Raw genomic sequence first — 18,503 nt, forward strand, 5'->3', positions numbered from 1 at the left:
AATAATTTTGTACAACACTGATTAAATGAAGCTTGTTCCTTGAGTGGAATGTTCCCTCCTGGGAGCATTTAGCTCGGATGTGATGAGTCTCCAGGATGACCAAGAGAGGCATGGCAGGGAACAGCTGGCACTGGTATTTTAATAATAAAGGGTTTTTAGTAGGATGGCAGTTATATTCATTTTGACTCCATCTTCCCACAGCCAAAAGGCATGAAATTGAAATATAAAACAAAATACAATTTAAAGCATCTCTTGAAACCAAAATTTGCTTTACCACAGAACTACAGCATCTTAAACTAAATAACACAGTCAAAATGTTTGAACTATTTTGCTGTGTTGTCCTATATGTAGTTTTCAGAAGCTATTATGTGAAAATTGCTTGAGTATTTGAAGCAGGAAAATAACTCTTAATATTTCCAATAATGTAAAGAATTTTTTTTTGTCCAACTACATGATGGTAAAATTTTTAAAGTACTTTTGGCTGAACAGCACAACAGAGTTCACCCAGTAGTTTTAAAGGACGGATGTCTAATAAAAAAGTTTAATAGTTCAAGTAGCATTTGAAATGATGTGCACTAATAAAAACCTGGGGCAAACGGCATCAAAGGGCAGCCTGAAAAGTGGATGCACCTCTCATTTGGCTGCGTTCACTCCCACTGTGTATGAATGCTTTCTACATTCAAACAAGTCTCATACTCTATTGTATAATTCCAAATAACTGTGACTTAATTCTACAGGTATGTAGGAGAATTTGTGAATGTAGGCAGTGTTTCACCTCTTCGGACTTTCAGGGTATTGAGAGCTTTAAAAACTATTTCAGTAATCCCAGGTAAGATGCCCTGATCCTTATGTTTTGGCTCTCAGCTACAAGTGATTCTTTCTCTGTCTCTCTTTGTCCCTTTGATTGTTGTTTTTTTTTGGCTGGTGTTTTGTCATTGTCTGTGTGTGACTTTCCCTTGTTACAGATACATAACTGAATTTGTGGACCTGGGCAATGTCTCAGCCTTACGAACGTTCAGAGTACTGCGGGCGCTGAAAACAATCTCAGTCATTTCAGGTGAAAATCAGGTTAAACACTCGGGCTGCAGTTAAAGCCTACATGCCATTTCCAGTAGTAAACACTGTAATTACCAAAGACTTAACCATAGATACTGATCAGGAAATGGAGGAATGTAGGGAATGTGACCTGTCAATAGAATACACTTTTTTTTCACATGTTTTTCCAAAATGGTTTTTGTGGGCAGAAGGAATGAGAGTGTCTCCATAATTGCAGAGCTCACAAGTGCTGCAGTAAGAACAGTGGCTTGTGAATCACATACACGAAGTGCTCATCTGTGAACCCTATGAAGATGGCAATGAAAGTCTTTTAAAACCTTCGGATATTGATTTTTAGAAATGGAAGGTTAATGACCTCAAAATGCATATTCATGTTTAAGAGCACATCGATAGAGGAATCTAAATCTGTGCTATGAGCTGAGGTTTCAAGACTGCAGGCACAGATAGCCTAATTTGTCATGGTGTTTATCCATTTGCATGCGATAGAAACACTGCTGAAATTTTGGGCCTTGAAGAGATTGGAAAACATTTCAGTGTTTATTTTGGTAGGTTCAGCATTTCCTCGACTCATGTTTTCTCATATTTTCAAGGATATGATTTCTCCCCTCTTCACCTCCTCAAAAAAAAGAAGAAAAATCACTTTCACTACACATCTGGCAGTGAAAGAAGCTCTTTATATAATCTCTTACTATTAAAACAAAAATATTATTAAGTAATTTATGCAGAGGTGAGTCCACTGAGGACTAACCATGCAACAAAACTTTATTGCTGAGCATTATCTATGGACAGGTCTCATTCAGCCTCAGTGTTTAACGTCTCCAACCTGCATGACAAGGTAGAGAAGATAGCAAAACCCATGCATGGTAGATCCTATCTGTGATAATCCTGAACAGATGTTGGCAATTGCATGTTAAAAATATTCAAAACATTGAGAGAACTGCTCAGTTTCTCACTCACAGGTCTTTAAGGTTAGAAAGGCTTTTCCACCCACTCTATTATACACTATAATATCAATCTAAACAAATTCTGTGAAGGAAACTTATAGGGATATGGATTAAAACTCATCACCACATGGGGTATAAGCTAGAAATAGGAATTCAGGAATAGAAGGGTTAAGAAAAAATATATGTCTGGGTCTAGAGTTTAGTTCCTTGTTCCAATACCACAGTAACAGAAACCAGGGAAATTACTGGGAAAGCAAGGTACTTTTCATTGGAAGTGTGTGTCCCAATACAGATTTTAAAGAGATTCATTAGGTCCTTGAAACTGGTACCTGTCTTAATTTTTGTCTTAAAGTTTTAAAGAATAATCTGTGAGCAGAGATTTGTGGGGATTTTTAAGTTTTCTCTAACAGGATTTCCACTGAGAAAGGATTTTTTTTTCCCCTTTGGAAACAGAGCTGAGCATAGCTTTACAGATCCTGTGAGATGACAGTGGCTGCTCAGAGAGAAAGGCAGAGTTTGTTTCCTAGATTCCTTTGATAGCAATTTGAAGACTTAACTTGGAGGGACGTCCATCTCCAGGGGACACCTTTCACCTTACATCTTGTCTCAGGCTTGAGCCTCTTCAGAGCAGAGCATGTCTATTTTTCTGAGTTATATATATAACAATTTTCTGCTGTCCTATATCAGAGGAGGAGTTGAAGCTTGTTTTACATCAAATGATAAGATATGACTTAGTGGGGGAAAATTGAGTGCTGAGATTCAAAATATCCAGATTCAAATACACCAAAACCCTTCAGTGATATTAAACACTGAGTTGTTCCATTTGTAAGTTAATAGGGAAAAAAAAAAAGAGGAGTGTTATTTATTAAAGTAATGCATAATAACTCACATTCTCTTTTTTTCATTCTGACTGAATATTTGATTAGTTTTTTTGATAACTGCATTTTTATGTACAAGTTCCTGAATTATTTGGTGCCATAACTGCATGTAGATATGCTAATTGAATATCTGGCCTTTGATTTTATCATCAAGATTACCTATGCCCTGAGTATTAAATTACAAATGTGGAGAGCTACAAATTGCCATAGCTGCCCGTGAAAAACAGACAAGGTGGGTTTTTTTAATATTAGCAGATCATTTCAGAGGAGTAATTTCATCTTACAGTTAGGCATATATATTTTAAAAGATATATTGGACATGATGCTGTGGTTTCTCTGGAGATCAGTCGGAGTTTTTAATGATAACATAGGCTTATGCTGAGGTGAAATATTTTCCCCCAGCAGGCTTAAAAATGAAAAGATGATGAGCACTAACATCTTTCATGAGATTTTTGGGGTTAATTGCCATAGAGAGGAGAAGGTGGTTGTTATTTTTGCTTCCTCTTTCACATCTCAGGTGAAAAACACCAGGTTGTGCTCTCCTTTGGAAATATCTGAGCTTTCCCTCAATAAAATTGATCACTTTTCCATCAGGTACTTCTATTTGCACAAACATGCTTGGACTGGCCGTGCTCAGTGAAATTGTTTACAGAAAGCCACGGGCCAAGTCCTCCGTGGTGCGAGGCTTCTGTCCAGCAAAGCACTTAGAGGCTGCTTTTCAAAGGCATTCTGCTTCACTTGGAATCAATGAGTTTCTCTATTGACTCCAGAGGGAGTCAGTAAAGCTGACAATTAGTGCTTTTAAAAATCTCACCTACCTTTAATGTCTGGCTCTAAGTGCTCAAGCAGGCACAGGCATCTTTAGGGGGACACAGGCTCACAGGGCTGAAAGAGATCTCCTAAATTCAGAGTCCATTCCCCTGGCCTAAGGCTGCATTTAGTACAGCTCAAGCATGGCATGGTATTTATTGCCTGACTTTGAGCAGCCCTTCAAAGGTGGAGGTCCCAGGGTCTTCCTGAGGAGTCCAGGAATTGTTCCAGCAGCTCATTGTTTTTGTTATTAGAAGATTTGTCCCAGGTGGATGGTTCAGATCCAGACCCAACAACACAAATGTTGGCATCTACCAGCCAGCTTCCCTCTCACTGGAGAGCTGAGGCTCAATTTGGGTGCCAGAGTGCCAGTATCTCCTGCTCCAAATATGCACGGACCTGCAGGTCCTGTCTCTGAATGCAGCCTCTCTCTCTTGCTTCATCAGATCTCTCTTTTTTCCCCTGGAGCTGTGTGAGACATCAGATCAGTGCCTTATCTCCTGTGGCAGCTCTTAACGTGCCGGAAGACCTCCATGGAACCCGTCAATTTTCCCTTCTCTGCACTGAGCACGTCCATTTCCTCCTGTTTTCCAGTTGTCCATGATATCTAGAGGAAAACAAGCTTTGTACAGGTTCAGGTGCTTAGAAATAGGTAACATTTTCTCTATGGGAGCATTTTAAAACCTTTAACTCTCAGTGATTTGATTTACTAATTGGCGTCTTGCGCGTTCCCATGGCAACTGGATTCATTTGTTTTTCTAGCCAGATAGGAACCATGGTCAGCAGCAGAGCAACCCACTGAAGCCATTCATTTGTCTCCCATCAGCATCCCATTACCAGAGCATCCAAATCCCAGAAGGCTCAATAGGAACAACAACAGAGAGTCTTGAATCATATTTTATCCTCATGGAAATCACCAATGTATTTGATAAGTACTAATTGAGATAATGTAAACCCTGAGGTACACCCTCTCCATCAAAAGACCACAGAAAGCAGGCCATCATCATCCTAATCCTCATCATCATCCCCAGGATTTTGAAAACTGCCTGCATGCAGCTGTACCCAGAGAAGCTCCTCAGCTCTTTCTGGAGCAGGCGTGTACACCACGGACACCTCACACAAAATGACAGGGTACCAGGGAAAGGTGACCTCATAGAAAATTGGGCCAAGGCACTTTGGGGCCTGATCCAGCTCCCATTTAAGTTAGTGTGAGACTAAAGGCTATAAATAGTGCTGTGAATGTTATCCAGTGCCTCTGTGATAGCCAGAACAGAGCTCGGAGAACAAGAATTAAGACTGCGTGGAGGAGACAGACCCCCGTTCACTGCACTGAAATCCTGCTGCAGGGAGATAAATGTCACCCTTTTGGTGGATAAATCACTTAACTCAAGAAGTAACTATCCCAGAGGTGAGAAACATGTGGCATATTTGTGTTTTCCTTGGAGACTGGCCTGTCAGTCACTTTTCCACGCTAGGCCAGCCTGCAGGAATGCTGACACCAATTCAACTCTGCCAACACGTTGTTAAACTCTTTGCTGCCCCATGTCTCAGTAAGTAATGACAAAATACACTCATCAAGGGTGAGCCCTTCTCTCCCTCCATGCCTGTGACTCATGCAGACATTTACAGGATACAGGTGTATCCTCAGGGAAAGGAATGGACTCAATGAGGACAACTCTGCTGCAAGTCACACTCTTTTTTTTTTCTTTTTTTTTTGTGTTTTTTTTTTTTTATTTTTCTTCTCCTTCCCACTTGTTTCCAGACTGTGCATGAACGTTTCTGATGTTCTGTAGGTGATTGCCAACATCTGGTATGGATGTCATACTGAATTATGCTAATACTTACTCACATCTCACAAACGGAATGGATGGTGTTTTGGGATCTTGCCATTTCTCATTGTTTGGTGTTGCTTGCATTTTCTATGGTTTCTGATTTGCATTTGAAAAATGATTATTTGATTAACCTCTGAATGTGATAATTTCTACCTGCCTTAACAGGAACATTTGGGCCAAATTCTTCTTGCTCTCTGCGGATGTCAGGCTGCCTGTACAGCCCTCATTCCACTGGTTTTGGAGCTTGTGGTTTTTTTCATGTCATGCAAGCAGGATTTGGCCCAGAGGTGTGGAAAGAAGTCAGTGACTCAGAAAAAGCCTGGTATTGATTTACTCCACAGGGAGTAATCTATAGACCCATTGTTATTAACAGCTGTAGATGTTACTCAGCTTTGGATCAGATCCTCAGGTTTTTTCCTGCATGCTGCCTGGTTTGAAGTTTAACTTGCAATAATTAAGTAAATGCCTTTAATGCCCCATAAATAATATCTTCTATTACGCTACATTGCAGTGCTCTCATTGGCACTATTTCAAAGAAGGATTATTTCTCCAGAAGATTTAACCGTGCTCTAAATTTGAATACATCTAGCATTGCTTTTACAAAACATGGGATTGATTCAGAGAGATGCAGGGCACCTGCAAGAAGTCCTGAGTGTCCTTAATTCCCCTCAGCCCTTCTGTTTTAGAGGCACAGATCGTTTAAATGAGCAGTGAATTAAATATTTTCTTTAGCCTTGGCACTTAGTTGTGTCAACCACCTTGATGGATGCTACTTAATTTTCTGAGAAAATTTTGGTTTTAAAGGGTGAGAAAAACCAGTTCAGCTGTAAGTACAACACTCTCCAAATGGTTTTCCTGGAAAGTTTTAATAAAGGTCCAAGAGGCAGAGTACAAGTTATTTTTAAATGGTCTTTAATTACAGAAATTGTATTACTAAAGTATCATCTTCTTAAATTGTTCAGAAGCTCGTAAGCTATGAAAACAAAACAAAAAAATAATAAAAGGAAGTAAAGCAGAAAACACTCTCATAAAGAAATTATTTGATACCTGCAAGGAACGAACTTGTAAAACAAAGAGTATAGAATTGCTATTCTATTTACAACTCCAGTAAGTAATCTGGGAAAAACATGTTTCATGAAATGACCTTGAAATTGGCAATACTGAGGCCTGATTTTGAAAACAGAGTGTCTTTATTGGTGACTAGAATTTTGTAGGGTTTTTTTTCTAATATTATCCCTATTCATATTAGGACTCCCATTGTCCTTGCCCATATGAGTACTATTAATTAGTGCACTTAGTTGGTACAAATACAGACTCCAAGTTTGTATTTGTATTACAAACAAATAAATGTTCTGCAGGGATTTCTGCAGGGATTTCAGGAAGTATGGCAGTAAAAGAATTTGTAGCATTTTTTTCCTTAAGACTCAGTTTGCATTTGGATTTCCCAAGTTTAACCAACATCAGTAAAGCAACATCTGTGCATTCAAAGGACAACCAATGATAAGAATCACTGAAAATATTTCAGAATATTAGATATAAAAAAATTAAAATTCTAGTTTATTTGCAAATCTTTTCCCTTACCTTGCTACTTGTGTAAGACCTGACTGTCTTAAAGGTCTTGTAATGCTGGGCAAGGGTGACACCCCAGAAGTCCTTTCAGAATTGGGCTACAGCTAAAATTAATTTCAGTTCAGGTAAAAATTTTACTCAAGGCTAGATTAGCAGTAGAGGTTTCATTTTATTTAGGCATGAAAACAGCTAGCCAAACCTACAGATGGGCTCAAAAATTCAAAGTTAGCCTTTTTCTAAGTATCTGAGTGGAAGTGACCTTATTTGTAAAATCCCTTTCTGGTGAGGAGGAGAGGTAGCATGAAAATCCAGGTTTTGCCCAATGTTTGTCCTGCAACAATTTGTACTTTTATTTTTTAACAGAGCAGGAGCCTGTCTAACCTTGCCCTCTTTACCAAAACTAATTTTGGAGAGGCAAACAAAGAATTTAGTGGGGATAGCTCCCCCCACCTGATGGATCAGTGCCTTTCAGTTAAATGGGCCATTTTGCAGATGTTAATATCATTCACAGATTAGCAATATCCTATGCAAGAGTGGAGTATTTTAGGGATCGCTGCACCTGTTCATTCCAGCAGCTCATCCTCATCTGAGAAACCCTGGTTTCCCCTCACTCTAACCAGAGATTTTTAAGCAAAGCCAAAAGCTAATTTTGCTTTCCTATGAGTCCTGAAGTACATTTTCACATTATTTGCAATTATGCAGCACTAGCTCAGCCTTTGAGACTGCCAAACTCTTGGGGTGGAATTCCAAGGAACTGAGATTTAATGTGTGTGTTCGTATTCAGTGAGCAAATCAATGTGCTTCTGAATATTGCCCAGGAGAAATCCTCCTGTTTCCTCTTTGCATTTTCTTTTTTTTCTATTTAAATCAATTTTTCTCATTGCTGCCATACTAGTGACACAGATTATCAGAAGCACTCATTAGTACTTACTACTATTAATTAAATATAAATAGGAAAGAAATGAAAAAATTGCCACCAATGTGCAGCTGATATTAATGTCCAGCTGCAGCACACTAGTTTAGAACAGAAGGGTCATTTTTAAAAAAGGAATGGGGTTTTCTGTTGTAGTCATGTAATATTCAGTCAGCTCAAACAGTGCTGATCTCCAGGAACACTTCAAAAGCAAGAACTATCACTTTAGAAAACTGTATAATTTTTTTAAAATCTGAATATTTATGGAAGAATAAGCAGAAGCTAGTGTTATAGGGTGAAATAATAAAAGAGAAACTAATTTGTGTGACCCAAACCTTTGGTGTTATGCAATGGGATTATTTATCTACTTTGGCAGCATACTATAAAACTATTAACTTTGCCCAGGTAGTGTTGGAGCCTCAGGTCGTTTTACTCAAATAATTTCCACTGCATTTATTTGATTGCCTGTATTTTGCTTTTTTCCTAATCCCAAATTCTTGTTGTCTTAAGCAAATGAATTGAAGGCAGAGGAATTATTCATATGAGAACATCATGTTGGATTTGGCACTAAAATATGTAAAATAATCAGGGAATAAACAGCATTTCCATACCTCTTCATCTGTTTATGTGAGGGATAAAGTTATCAGAATCACCGGAGAGATTTAAAAGCAATTCACGTTCTCAAAATTCAATGGGATTTAGGCTTTACCACCTTTACTGCAGCTCCATGAAAATATAAAACATTCCGTGCTTTCTTTATCCATGGATAGTTTCATATCTCACTGTCCCTCCATCCAGTTCTTCCCCTCCATTTTTAAATCAGTGTTTGTGCAATTCCAGGACTTTTGTCCAAAAGCCCGCCAAACGAGACATTCATAGTGATCACTTGTCTCTGCTTTCTGACATCCAGTTGCAAACACGTACTCAAAGCCCTCCAGATTTCCCTTTCCATGGAGATTTTCATCATGAAAAGCAGCTGTCTGCAGGCACATTTCAGTCTCTCAGTCTATAAACTCTTGGCTTTTATCTCCCTAGGGCTGAAGACCATTGTAGGGGCACTTATCCAGTCTGTTAAGAAACTTGCAGACGTGATGATCCTGACCGTTTTCTGCTTGAGTGTCTTTGCCCTCATAGGCCTCCAGCTCTTCATGGGCAACCTGAGACACAAATGTGTCAGGGATTACACCATGTTCAACTTCACCAATGGCTCCTTGTACTTGGATGGTAGGACGTGGAACAACTCAGAGGAATTTCTTAGTGATCCAGGTAAGCTCCTCTTTATGCCCTGTAATCCAGTTTCTGGTCATTTGAGGTTTGGAGTATTTTTGTTTGTTTGTTTGTTCCTGGGGTGGGGTTTTTTTTTGTTTGGTTGTGTTTTTTTGTTTGTTTGGTGGAGTTTTTTTGATGATGGATTTTGGTGGTTTTTTTGGTGTTTTTTTAAAAATTAAATTATACTGATGAAGATCTGTACCTGAATCAGCAAAATGGGACTACTGGCTCATCATGATGTCAATGGGGTTTTGAAAGACCTAGGTACCTTTCTCTGGATCTCTATGGCGCCTTCACAGTTCATGCTGAAAATACTTCTGCTGCTTTCCTATGAAGTCCTAGCTGCCTCACTGATGATTTTCACAGTTTTAAGGGATCTTATATACTTTTAAAGCTCTGTTTTCTGGAATTGAGCAATCACATGAAAATTTCAGCTCTGTGTGTGTGGGTCTGGTTTGCATGTTGTTTCTCTGAAGGCAATTTATAGCTCTTGTGTTTTCTAGAAAAACTTCAACATTTGAGTTAGTGGCCTTAAAAAATTCAAAAGGTAAAGCAAAGCAATTCAATCTTTATTAATCTGAAAAATCCCAAGGGAATTTTTTTTTAGGAAATCTTTTGCTGTTTGGGCCTAACTCATTATTTGAGTTGGACCATCCTGTACAAACTCATGATCTTTTGTATTTTATTTATTTTAAGGAGAAAAATGAACACCACAATCAACCCATTAACTGGAGTTTTGGTTGAGAGGCAGTGTCATGCTGCCATGGAGTAGCTCTGCTCTGACTCTGCTCTGCTCCTACATCTCCAGCCACCTGCACTATAAAAACCCCAAATCTGACTCGTGGGAGTTGCCTGGCTTGACCCAGGGCTCTGTTGAGCCGGGGATTTGTCCAAGGGCAGTCCCTCCATTCCCCACTGGTGACTTCTGGCATTCCTGCTCAATTCTTCTCCCTGTGGTCAGAGAACCCTGGAAGCAGTGGTGTTAAGAAGATTTCCTTCAAGGAATAGAAAGCTTACCATGCGTGTTTTTAGGGCATGATGTGGTGGATTCAGCATTAAGGAAGGACAGGTCACAAAGCTCTGGCTGAGTGAGGGTTGTTTTTGGAACTGGCCCTGACCATCAGCTTATGCGTCCTCTCCATGCCCCTGTCTCAGAGCCTCTTATCAGCTGAAAGGGGAAAGAGCTCTTGGAATTCTGCTGGATGGTGTGGAACCTGCTGAAGTGTTATCCCATCCCTGCTTCCAGCGAGGAGCTAGTAAAGATATTTGTGCACCTGTGCTGGATTAAGGCACTTCAGGGCTCCTCTACCCACAGATAACTGAGACCTGTGTGAGGAGCTGCTTTCCCTCTCTCTAAGAGGCATTGAGGGATAAAAACAGTGATGGCTGGAAGCACAAAGCCCTGCAAGAAAGGTGAAAGGAAGAAATGGAGCCGTAAAGATAGTCTGGCTCTCTGGAAATGGAAATAGGGTAAATGTGATACAGGACAGTCTGTTAAAATACAGATAATGTCAGGGCCAGCTGCAGCATTGCTTTGAATGTGGGGAATTGTACAGCTGCTCCAGCATACCATGAGCAAGTTTATTTATGTAGTCCTGATATGGGGAGGAGGGCAGACACTCCTGGAAGTCTGTGTAGGAAATCCAGCAATGGTTAATAGGGTCCTGAAAATATACTTGCTATCACTAGAGGAGATTTGCCTATTACAAAGATAACCAACTTGTGAGATAATGGATTAAAGTGAATTAAATTTTGACCATGTTGTATTACAAGGAAGTAATACTAATAATATTAATTAGTATTTTCATAATATCTGAAAATAAAGACATGGTCCATTATGACAAACAGTTGTCACTTACTTTGGCTAGACAGAAATTATTAAAATTGTCAAAGAGTTTAGGCAGTGCAGCAGGCCCCCTGAAGACCTAGAAAAATAGCAGATTTAGAAGAAAAAAGTAGTGACCTCTGCATAAGAACAATGAAGCCTTCCTCAAAATGCTCAAGAAGAAGGCTTAACTATTAGGCAAGAGAGAACAATATTAAGTAGGATTTTCATTTAACGTCCCCTATTGCACTAAAGTGATTCAGAAATGGAAGGACTGGCTCATTTTGTGACTGGATGGGATTGTGCTTTGTATTTCATTTTGCATAAGTATTCTGGTGAAATGAAGTGACCGTTTAAAGGAGAGGCACTGACCACAATTTAATAACAGTCCGAATTTCAAGTACTGCAGGGAATTAAGCAATACATACAGTTAGATTAAAGTGTAGGCAGACCAAATTAGATAAAAAGAGGAATATATTAAGAAACAGAATCATGTCAGTGTTTGTTCTGAAGAAGAACTGGAGAAGAAAATTGGCCAACATGTTGAGATAGTAGAGTTCACTCAAAGGGAGCACAGAAAATTACAAGAGCTCTTTGGAGATTTCAAAACCAATGTGGCTGAGTCATTTCGTTTGGAGCAAGGATACTAACCTAAAAAACCCAGAAAACAAACCTGAAGTACTGTCAGAGATCCATAATAATACTTTATAGAAAAAGAGGGATGTAAAGAAATAAAGGAGTGCAAACCACTGAAAATTAAATTGGAGAAATTCTTAATTCTGTTCATCAGGACACCAAAATGGGCTGATATGACAGTTCTGGTCTTCTTGAAGAGCAAAAATTTGCTTTGTATTCTTTAAGAACTTTTTAATATTTTAAAGTGCAGTAGGGAACCTCTGAAATGGCATCAGCCTCCTCCTGTGCCTTATAACCATTTTTTGCATGAATGAAAAAACAGAAATCAGTAAAACCCCTTAAAAGGGTAATTGAGGGAAGAATTGTTTGGTGCTGCAGAGGAAATAGTTGAGAAATTTAGTCTTGAGGTGTGAAGGAAGATAAGAACTTGGGTTTGAGTCTTTCAAAGCCCTTTTTAGTTTGAGATAACTGTGTGCTGTGGGCACTTGCTACAGGGGACATTTTGGTTGTGTCTCTGGGATGGCCTGGGATAGCTCCAGCTCTGCTTTTTTATTCAAAACTTACTTCATATCTGGACGAAGTTCTGTAATCTTTCCTTATCTGCTTTAAACCTCCAGGCAGGAATTTTTTTTCTCATCTGTCTTCTCGATCCTCTCATTTTGGTTTTATATATGGGGAAAAACATCGGTTTATAAACTTTGTGTCATCACTGGCTTAACCACAGTTATGTGGTAGCTCTTGATTTTTGGTTTATCCCTGAGGAAACAACCACCACAACCCTAGACTGGAACTCCTTCCCTTAACTCCATCCTCAAGACCCATGGGTACTTTCCTGTTCTACCAGTGCGTTCAAGGAAAATCTTTTTTTCCATAAATCTTGTCAATCCTGCGTTGCAAGGTTGCTAATGTTTTTGAGAATCATTGGGTTTTCCCCTCCGTCTGCCATGAAATGATCCTACACTAAATCCCATAAGGAGTTCCTGCCTGTCCACACAACATTTTGCTTGTTCTTGCCATCATTTCAGTGGCTTCTGCAGCTGGAGGAAGTGCCAGTAACTTGGGAAGAGGCAAAATTATAAGCACGAAGATCTGGTGGGAAAATTCGAACTGGCTCCTATTTAGGTTCACTAAACACTAGAATACAAAGTCCTAGAATATAAAAGTGTGAGAAAATATTCCTGATTAGACTATCAAGAAGGGGAGTGTCCAGGTATTGTCATTAAAAGCTTAACTGTGGAAGAAACTTCTGCTAAGTTGCTGTGGGTGCTTCTGGTGTCTCAGCTTGATTTCTGGGCACAGCAGTTGTGGTAAGATGAGACAAATTTTTAGTCTTTCCTCAACTCATAGTGGAGATTCAGGTCGAAAATCTGCCTTTTGCTGAGCACCTCTCTTTGGGATGAAAAGAGAACTTTTATATTCTTTCTATCCATTTAAATGGCTCAAAATTTAAACAGGAACTTCTAAGGGGAAGGCTTATCAGAAAAATTACTCCATTCTGGCTTTGTCTGCAATGAGTAATGCTTACCACTGCAAACCTAGAGAGGGGAAAAATGAAGATTAAGGGAGAAGTAGCTCATCAGGTCTCCCAGTTCCCTCTGTGCGACTACTCTTTGAATGAATGGATTGGGGGATGAGAGACAGCTGAGCATCAGATAAAATCAGGCTAAAAAATTCTTCATGTCAAGTGCCAGTGGTAAAATTACAATCATTCATCTGGGAAAATGGTGACTACTGATAAGTAATTATTTTCCTACCTGCAGTTCTAGATTTGGTAAGAGATTGCGATCAATAAGCCCAAGGAGGATTATTTTTAGATATTAATAATAACAAACCTGGAAGACTGGAGTTTTAGCTGCAGCAGTGATTGTACATAAGAAATGAAATAAAGGGGAAAAAAAAGGTTGAAAATAATGATAGTTTACATCCACAGCATTATGAAAATAATGAGATCAATACATCAATATCAAAGTCATTGTGCTGTTAGTTATCATTAGGAGAGTTGTTAATCGTTTAGAAATACCAGCTGACTAAAAAACTATAAGCCAAATTTCAATACTTGTAAAGATTTCGAGGAAAGCAGCTCCAAATAACTGGAAAGCCTGTCTTGGGTTGTGGTGTTTAAATTAAAGACGTATTTGATGAAGTGAAACTTCATGAACGTGCCAGTTAGACCAGATTAAAAGCTATAGGATGTCAGATGTGTCACTGGCTTGGAGATGTACCAGTGGACTGGGTGTAGTTGGTTCATGTAGCTGGTGATTTTAGCATCTTTAATGTCATTTATGTATTCCATTATGAAAATGGATTATTGACTAGTCAGTAAGTAGAAATCTGACTCCTTTTGTTGAGCAGGGTTTAATGTAAGGGCTGAAAGCATAAGAAAAAAAGCTTTAGAGAAGAACCTTAAAACTATAATTAAATTATATAAAATCACTTATGGAATAATAGTCTGAAACCCATGCATTTTCTTTTTCTTTAGACTAAATACCTTGTTTAAGACACTCTGAAAGAGTCTTGTTTTCAAATTGTTCTATATATGTTTCCCTCTCAAAATCAGAATCTATTAAGGTAAAAAAGAGCAACCCTGTAATTTCCGTTAGTCTCGTCCAAGCAATTGACATTAAAAAAATTAACAAGTAAAATAAATGAATGTTCAAGCTTTATGAGCCTTTTAGTGGGAGGAATCAGCTACTATTTTTATAGCTTAAAACAGGTATTTCAGGGTTGTTATTTTTTTCTTCTGGAGTAGTCTCTGGCATTCATTTCATGGCAGTGATTTTCCTCTTCTGGAGTCAAATTGCGTAGTTAACAGTGATCAGGGGGAAAAAATGAAACAACTTTTTAAAAGAAAAAGCCCTTATCAAGATTAATATAATTTTTTTATCACCTCCAGTTAGACTTGGAAGACTTAAGGTTGCTTCAAGTTCTATATTTAGGAAGATGTATAGAGTATGTGAAGTTTTGGGTATACCCATCCAAATCATGGTCTTCTTGGGCACTTGCAAAGGGATCAAAGGCTTGTGTGGAACAGATGCTGAGGCATAGATATGTGAATATATAGAAATGTACATCTGTATGTAGATGAGGCTGTGAGTATATTTTCTAAGCTCTGTGCCTGGCTGTTATCTCTGCCCTGATGAAATAATTTTTGTTTCCAGAACCACTGAAATGGAGCCCTAGGAACAGATACTCTGGATCTGTATGGGAACTGTAGAGGAAAGAATTTTGTCCAAGTCAGATAATAAATGTGGCCAGTTTGGGGAGAGCTGAAGTGTTTGAGGCGTTGTCTGATGTGGTAATAGAAGACAGCAAGTGTTTGATGAATAATTATGGAGGTGGGAGGAAAGAGAGAAGCAATAAATCAAGTTGGGACTGGAATAGGTGTTTTTTTATGTATGATTGTGAATGAACCAGTGATTAAAACAAGGAACCTCTCTGGGCTTTCAGATGGTGCTTGTCAGAATGGAATCCATTGACATTACTCTAACTGTAAATATTGTGGCTTTGTTCAAGTACTGTGGGTCTTTTGATAAATAGCTTCATCAATGCTCAAAACTTAATGCTCTGATGTATTATTAACATGGGTATTGTACCTGTGCACTTTAATTTTTAAAGCTAAATAGAATAAGAAAACCCCATCAGAAGTGCAAGGATCAGAAAAACATAAGAATTGATAATGCTGAATCCAATACAGTGTTTTCCTGACCATCCAGTAAGATTTTTTTTTCAGCCTTGTGGTGAAAGATGATGTTCTTATACTGTAAATGTTAGAAACATTTTGTGAAATAGGAGGATTTCTACCTCAGTTGCACCTTTTGTTCTCATCACTGCTAATAGAAAGGGGAGATCTACTTGAGGAGAGATCTGCCATGGGAAATTCAGACGAAACATTTTCAGTTTTCCTGCACCTTCAAATTGTTCATAAACTGCAGAGTTAAAACACCACCTGGCTTGAACAGTGATGTGTATTTAAAAGGACTTTCTATGTGCCCTTTAAGGTCTGTCCATGAACTGCTCCATGCTCCAGGTTCAGCAATAAAGTGCATTGCAAGGGCAAGACCATCTCCTGCTTTTACCTCTGAGCACACAGGCCAGGTGCCCCATGAGCAGAGAACACCTTGCATCGCTGCTTGCTCTTACTGCACTTGTTTTAAGGAATAAGTAAAGATATATTTTCTCCTGATAATTTCCGTCAGTGTTGAACTCCACCAAGTGTGGTAGAGATAAAATATGGGAATTCCCAGGCTCCATCTGGCCTTGGCATACCTAGAGCAGCATTTCTCTGTGCCACTGAACAGTCCCATTTGCTCCAGCAAATGATTAGTAGAGCTCAAAGTATAGATATTTTTCTCATTTTCTATTAACAATAACTGTTGTAACTCAGGATATCCTTATCTACACAGGCAACAAATCTTTCTTTGAATGTTTTGTCCACAGGGGCAGCCTGCAGCAGCAACTTCAGCAGTTCAAATGGGAAATATAGTGAAAAATATTTCCTTTATCTTTAGGTTTGAAAATTTTTCTTTTCTTTTCCCCCTTCCATTTTCTTAAGGCAAAAAACATTGTTATCATGTTCTTGTCACCAGGAGCACACAAAGCTCCCTGTTCTCTTTTTCCAGAATACATGCTATTTTTTTTTCTGTGATAGCCACCTTTTTTCTAGGATAAAAGATGCCTATTTTTTTTCAATTGCTGCTCTTCCTAAATTTTCCCAGTCATTCTCATTACTTCTCAATACTTTGCAGTCTGGCAGGTACCCTACTGAAAGCACTGAAAGTGATCTTTCTTAAGATCAAGACCAACCATTACCCCAGCACTGCCAAGTCCACCAATAAACCCTGTCCCCAAGTGTCCAAGTCCCCACATCTTTTAAACACCTGCAGGGGTGGTGACTCCACCACCTGCCTGGCCTGATAACCCTTCCCATGAGGAAATATTTCATGGTATCCAATCCAAACCTCCTCATGTGCAACCTGAGGTCATTTCTCCCAGTTCTGTCATCACTTGTTCCCTGGGAGAAGACTGACCCTGACCTGGCTGCACCCTCCTGTCAGGCAGTTGTAGAGAGTGAGAAGCCTTTCCTGCCCTCCAGGAGATCAACATTCCCACCCAGCTTGGTGTCATCTGCAAATTGGCTGAGGCTGCACTTGATCCCCTTGTCCATATTGCTCCATCCTTGCCCTCCTGTATCTCAATGTTACATTTTCCTCTGATCACAGCTTTGTATTACATAAAAGTGTTGACTAAGAAGCTCTACCAAAAAAAGAATCCATCTCTCTTATCTGAACTTTTACAGGAAATTTAAGGGCTGACAAGGTTATGAATAGGTGAGATTTTCTCCTTCTCTGCTTTACTTCACTCTCTGACAGCTTAATATTCCGTTTTGCATTTCTCCGCTCTTTTTTTTTAGTGGAGTAGGTGTCTCTAGTGCTCCTCATTCAGTCCATGCTTCAGACTTTATTTACCTGGAAAATACTGTGTATAGGAGATACTGTTACCCCTCTGCTCACCTTCTCTTTCCCTTGTACTTCTAAATGTAACAAAGGAGTGCAGGTGCAGCCCTCTGTTAGCCCACAGAGATCCCGCACAATGACTTTTCATCTTAATCTTTTTTCTTTGTCTCCCAGCCATTTTTGATCCAATTTATTTGTTTTCTTTATCACAGTAAGTGCAGAAGTTGGGGATTTTTTCTATTTTTCCATCATCTGTCTGTAATCACAAATGCATTTGACCTTTGTAGCAGCTTTTGATTTTAATTCTTTCGTCTGAAACATATGAAAAAAAATTCCACAAAACACAAAACCTCTACAAAACTTCCAGAGAGCACACTTCAGCACTTTGCTGCCTATTCATGTGGAGCATATGTCTAAACAAGTGGTACTAAATATGCTTTTAGTTACTATGCACCCTACAGCCTAAGAGCGGGGGTCTGAGTGACTGGTGAGGCACAGAGGCACAGAAGGAGATTATCTGAAGATGTTTAAAAGCCAGCATGTGCATTTATTGCTAGTCATTGTCTCCTACCTTGTCTTCCTGGGGATGCTCCTGGGCTTGGCAAGGTCCCCAAGCCGATTTGAGAGCATCTAAATTCTCTGCTCTCCTCTAGTGCACACCTCCAAAAGCTCCTGATGTGCTTTTTTGTTCCCTCAGACCATGTGAACAGCACAAACCAGGTACTGTGGATCTCTGAGGCTTTCAGAGCCTCTTCCTAGAGCACGGGAGCCATCTAGCTCAAGAGGACTTGATTGATATTTTTAGTGGCTTTTTCACAAAGGGGGAAAAAGCTGTACTGTCAAAATTGGAGACATTTTCTGTGCTGTGGCGACTGCTGAGCCTGGCAGGAAAATTGTTTCTCTGACTTGTCTGGAGAGTGGGGAGAAGCACTAGCAGGAGCTAGTCTCTCTCTACCAGAGAGACTCAAACTGCAGGAGAACACTTTCCTCTCACCACCTAGTTGTATGATTTTCTACAACCTCCTCCCAGCCCCTCCATATCTCCTGCAGGACAACTCATGCCCAGAATTCCGGGCTGTGTTTACCACAAAGTGTCATGATCCATCCTTACAAACGGGGTTCGTGATGGTTCATTAATTGATCTCAAGGTACGAAAAACCGACAGCGCAAGGGGGTTTGCAGTAATAATCAAAACCAAGGTACTTTATTGAATGATCACAGCAAAATGCATTGGAGAGAATTGGGGAAAAAAGGGAAAGCATAAGGAAAAGAAAGGGTAGAAGAGAAAGGGAGGTTATAGCTACCAAACGTAGAGAAG

General features: G+C 39.4%; 1 protein-coding gene across 6 annotated transcripts in view; it reads left to right on the forward strand.

Moving 5' to 3' along the window:
- The window catches only part of LOC119698372 (sodium channel protein type 5 subunit alpha-like), a 215,350-nt gene that overhangs the window by 55,299 nt on the left and 141,548 nt on the right, over positions 1-18,503 (forward strand). For all 6 annotated transcript variants that reach the window (XM_038130203.1, XM_038130206.1, XM_038130207.1 and 3 more), the window contains exons 6-7: positions 966-1,057; positions 9,038-9,268. In XM_038130203.1, coding sequence (XP_037986131.1) covers positions 966-1,057; positions 9,038-9,268 — 323 coding nt within the window. The remainder of the gene's footprint in view (positions 1-965; positions 1,058-9,037; positions 9,269-18,503) is intronic.

This window comes from Motacilla alba, chromosome 2 (genome assembly GCF_015832195.1).
Source record: "Motacilla alba alba isolate MOTALB_02 chromosome 2, Motacilla_alba_V1.0_pri, whole genome shotgun sequence".
Classification (NCBI taxonomy): Eukaryota; Metazoa; Chordata; class Aves; order Passeriformes; family Motacillidae; genus Motacilla; species Motacilla alba.